Raw genomic sequence first — 5,274 nt, 5'->3', positions numbered from 1 at the left:
CTTCCGGGAGATCCACCGGAAACGTTTCTTACAGCCAGCGAAGTATACTAAATACGAGCATGCGTAGAGAACTGATGCAGTAGCAACAGCGCCAGCTTCCTTGTGGTTTCTGGAGAGGAAGAGCCTCATAAAGCGAAGGTGACGAAAAGGAGCAGAGAGAAAGAAGTAGAAGAGGTAAAGCAGCTTTGTGTAGTCGACTTTGAGATAGAAAATGGGTAGGGAGAAAGAGCCTGGGTGTAAGGTGTAGAAAAAAATGATGTGAACGAAAGAGTAAGGGGGAGCATTTTGGGGAAGGTAACTGTAGGCACGATGAGGACATTGGAGGGCAGTCTAGGGGATTCGCTGTTTGACGGTGGAGATGTTTCTGGAGGTGGCGTATCGCCTGATGTATGGGGGCGGGGTTCGTTTTGCATGATAGGGCAGGTGGTAGAAGAAAGTGATGCTGTGAATGCCCAGGGTAGAGACGTCTGATTTGTTGATGGTGGCTATGTTTTGGCGGTGGGAGTCTTTTATGCGGCATCAGTGGTGGCTGTAAACGGGTTGTGTATGGCAGTCATAGACGTTAGATGGTCCACTTGGCATGGACCAAAATTCTGGACAGTAACTATAAAAAATTAGGACATGATGTTAGTTTTGCAGACACATCTCAGAAGGTCAGGCAGTAAGTAAGTACATAGAAGACCAATACAGAGACACGTCAAAGTAGGTTCATGCTCATTGGTTTGTATAATACATGGCAGCATTGAGCAAACATTCACTGCCTTTTTTAAGTAAGCTTATTTAAAGATGAGAAACTAGCTAACGTAGGTACACTAAGAAAAGTTTGACATAAAGGGCAGTTGTCACACAATTCTGGTCCCTTACCGTAAGTGATACTAACGGAAGCAGTGGTCGGTTAATCGACGTCGAGTTCCGGTATATAGTCTGTAGTGCTGCTACTAGAAACGGGACCTTCATAACAGGACAGCAATCGGGATCATTTGAGTCAGGCAATGCTCTTTTCAGGGTCTCGTGCTGGCAACAATATATCTATTTATAGAGCACAGAGTCGGGCGTTGCCTGCATTTATGATACATTCTCGAAGGCAGGTATCCTTACCTAACTGTAATATGTCACTATAAAACCAGATAAGGGGCAGTGTCTCGTTGGTGACCTTCTCTCGACAGAAGAGTCTCACAATCGTGACTAGATAGGGAGAGACATGTCACGTGGTTACAGCACATTTTATGGGAGCCAATACGTGCGTATGCATGTGAATTTTGCCATGATTGTTTTCTGACAAAACTGGTAAATGTTTGTCAGCCTCCTCTCTCTGCTATTTGCCGGGTACCCTTGCCTCTACCATTCTAGAAATGAATCAGTACAGGTCTTGACTTTTACTGACCTGTAGCCTGACGTCAAAATCGTAGCTGCGTGGAGACATAAGGTATGTGTACTTAGCCTGACTATCGCTTTTCTCTTGATCTCGGATCACACACGTCTGTTTTGTCAGCCTACTTGGCAGTGCCCTGGCATTGCGGAGTGACAGTCTTACAGGCAGAACTTCAAGTCTGGGCAGACTAGACTGCTGCAAAAGCCTGCTGTTCATCATCACATGACTCTCTGTGGAAAATGGAACAGTGCCGAAATTGCAGAAAAATACTGCATGTTGTGAGATAAATAGTGGACAGTAGAGTCATTTTAGGAAAGGCCTCGAAAAATCATACAAATGTTACTAGACAAGCAGGTCCAGAGACTTAAATCTACTCGACCTCTTTGTAATGCTCTTGACCCATAAACTGATTTCAAATGATGTGATCGTGGGCAAATATTTGAATTCATTGAGCCGCCATTTTCTTTATTATCACATGTGAGAGCACCTTCAAATGTGCAAGTTCAGCATGCCTGCTGTACAAAAAACTCTTTTGTTTGATTTAATAGACGAAACATTTTTCCATATATAATACAAATCTAGCCACACATTGGATACACATGACCCCTGACTTGCCTCTTAGTTCATTAATAGCATTGACATCAGGGCGGGGGCAGGAATGTTTCTCAAATCATGTTTAAAAACTATCACTTTTAATAAATACATAACTAATGCATGAAGTGGTAGCACACTGTCATTTGTAATCAGCAGATTTTACATTGAAATGGCCTCAAACATTTCCACTGACATGTGGCTTTACTGATAAAACTATATAGTGTACAAACAATAATGTTTGGAAATAGTTTCTGCAAATCTGTCATTTGCACATCACCAAGTAAAATGTTCTGGTTTGTTTTACTCCTGTTTAACTCTTTGTGTGCTTCACACTTCTTGATTACTAAAAAAAATGCTTTTGTAATTCCTGATATATTTTGGAATATTTGTAATATTTACAGGCTATTTATATAAATGTTATGTGTTAGAAAAAAAACTGACTTCTTCAGACAGCTCACTAGACAAAAACCTCTAACTCTAGTAAGAGAGAGAGAAAAAGAAACCTAATTTTCCAAGCCGCAATTAGTTAAAAGACAAATTGACATTTGACCGCTTTTCTTGAACAGACAGCAAATGTGTCAAGATAAAAACAAGATGTAATGGCATCTTTATTGCTCATTCACTTTCTGAACAAACATAACACATGTTCCTTTCCAGCCTTAGTTTACTCACCAGCTGGGACTAGAAAGTGCTGAAAATAGCTCTACCTAATAAAATGTATTCGTAATTGCGAGTGGGCGGCTAGATTTCTTGAGGCTCGTAGGGGCATTCTGTAATTAGTGAACAGGTGGTTGTCCTGTAAGATAAAAATTGACAAATACCAAGAATAGTAGTGTCTCACCTTATGCTCACACTTCTGATATCTAATGTGACCTACAGCTACACTATCAGATATCCAATTTAAATTTCACATTTCCATATTTTAGCGCCAAGTTCTCCTCCAGTTATACACAAACTAGACTATTATTGTTTTTCTTTACTGAAGGCAAGAAACAGTAGTCACTTTCCAGGGTCAATAAGGACTGTAGTTACTACTCAAGAAAGACATTCAGCCATAGAACTTGTACAAAAATCAGTTTCAGAAGGCTACATTGCAGTATTTGCTGTATCCCAAGACTATTACACATTACATAGGGATACACTTGCACATTACATACCTCATGGTGTATAGAAAAGACCACCCTAAGGTATTTCTTCTAACCGGGGGTTGAATTCCATTAATATGCTGTCACTAGAATCGTTCTGTGTCATTTTGATCATTTTATTCTGTTTCTCTTCTGCAGGTAAATTTGCTAGGTTGGTCCTTCTATCCCCTTATCAAGAATAAAGCTTTGAAAGTTGTTTTCTAAACTACCCCAAACAGACTGTGTAATACTCTCCGTTGCTGCTGTGGAGGAGCAAGGAAGTGTGAAGCACTGGCCCTTCCAGGCTGTGCTGCAGAAATGAGTGGACAGCGTGTGGATGCGAAGGTGGTGATGCTGGGGAAGGAATGTGTGGGCAAGACCAGCCTTGTGGAGCGATACGTCCATCACCGTTTTCTCATGGGGCCTTATCAGAATGTAAGTGTTTCTATCAACCCCTGTTTCTCTATTGAGTGCTTCTGCCTGAATATGACCTCCCCTACCACTTTGTCTGTATTGTTCTCTTTTCACTTTTGTTTAAAGGTAAGGGGTCTCACTAATTTGTATGACTTTTGCTTTAAGTCCGCCTTGGGTCCACCTTGACCAAAAAAACAGCTGGCTCACTGATCTCATCTAGTCTTGCTTAGCTTTATACTTTAAGATTCTTGAATATATTGACATTGAGAAACTGTATATTCCCTGTCTTTATGTGGCTAAACTCAAGTCATAGCCTAACCCCCTCTAGGTGGGTGCCCCCTAAGGTGCATTGGTGGGCTTGCTACTTTTCTTGCTTTCTGCCTAATTGCTCAGTACTGTTATTTCTTCCTTTATCTTCTCATGCCATACTCGCTAGTTGTTCTCAAAATCTTTTTAAATTATTGTCCTTGACTCAGCGCATTCTCACACTGATCTCTGCCGTCCTGTATTAGATATGCCTGCACTTACCCATGCTCAGTTCTTCAATAGCAGAAATGCTATATTTCTGTGATTTCTCCAGCCATCATTATTAACTCTACTCGTATCCTTCCTCTCGGAGGCTCTTCCTCTTCTCTAGCTGCCGAAAACTGTTCATGTTGGTTGACTCTCAGATGTGGCTCAATTCCTTCATTGCCAGATACCCATTTTAAATTTCACAATTCCTTTTTTTTTTTTTTAGTGCTAAGTAATCCTCCAGTTTTGAGAAAACTAGACTTTTTTAACAGCCTACTAAAAGAACTTCCAGCGTACACTTTGTTCCCCATGGACCAGGTTACCAGATTGGCCACATGCTTACATTTTTCTCTCTCTGTCTGTAGTACCCACCCACTCTACCTTAGAGGTGCCAGCCAGCTATCTGCTAGTAGTAGCGCTGACCTAAAACTTCATAGCATTATGGTTGGGGTAATTCAAGGTCTATTTACCCACCGACCCCATATGATTGTGATAGTGTCCAGACACACACACACACACACACCTACAGAAGCCACAAGTACTGCCCACCATTGTCATCTCATTCTCCCCATACCACCTTGTGCATCATTTTGCTTCAGCTTCATTCAGTTCCTTTGTTCTCATCACATAAATGTCCTTGGACTGTATTGCGGAGTGTGCTCTCTGTAACAGAATTCAAAGATGTTCAACTCAAATGTTTACGTTCTGGTTGATAGTTATATTAACAGTCTAAGCCAAAATTCAAGTGCTGGGATCACATACATTTCGGCTTAGACTGTTAATATAACTATCAACTAGAATGTAAACCAATTGATGCAGTGCTTCATCTGTTTGTATGCTCCAGTCCTCACCTTCCTTTTTTAACTCTCCTTAAACATGGTTGATGTATATTCATAACAGCATTTCAGTAAGTTATGTTCCTTATTTCTGCCAATTTTGTAAGAGCATATCTGATTTGAAACTTTCATGTCTGTGTTCCTTTACCAAAAAGAATTATAAAATGCATTCCCCAAATCTAAACTTCTCTTAACCATGTTCTTTGTACACAACTGTCTACACCAAAACACAAGCCTTCTTTCACCTTGTGTGACTAGCCCTAACAAAGTGGTTGTCCTCCTTTACCCTTTAAGTGTGACATTTCTGCCTCCATCATGTTGGATGCTCCCTGTCTGTGTTGTCTTATCAGTTACAGCCTGTATCAGAAGATAAGTTCCATTACCAACTCAGACTATGTGTAACTGCTCAGAGCAAAATGCA

At 40.8% G+C, this 5,274-nt stretch overlaps 1 protein-coding gene across 4 annotated transcripts in view; it reads left to right on the top strand.

The window, feature by feature from the left end:
- Window positions 1-26: 26 nt before the first annotated feature.
- RAB24 (RAB24, member RAS oncogene family) overlaps window positions 27-5,274 on the top strand; it is a 134,054-nt gene continuing 128,806 nt past the window's right edge. For 2 of the 4 annotated variants that reach the window (XM_085618322.1, XM_085618321.1), the window contains exons 1-2: window positions 27-174; window positions 3,250-3,525. In XM_085618322.1, coding sequence (XP_085474448.1) covers window positions 3,409-3,525 — 117 coding nt within the window. In that variant the 5' untranslated portion in view covers window positions 27-174; window positions 3,250-3,408. The remainder of the gene's footprint in view (window positions 175-3,249; window positions 3,526-5,274) is intronic. The other 2 variants (XM_085618320.1, XM_085618319.1) reach the window with 2 other exon arrangements.

This window comes from Triturus cristatus, chromosome 7 (assembly GCF_964204655.1).
Source record: "Triturus cristatus chromosome 7, aTriCri1.1, whole genome shotgun sequence".
NCBI lineage: Eukaryota > Metazoa > Chordata > Amphibia > Caudata > Salamandridae > Triturus > Triturus cristatus.
The sequence above is the reverse complement of the archived record's forward strand: the minus strand, read 5'-3'. Positions and strand labels throughout refer to the sequence as shown.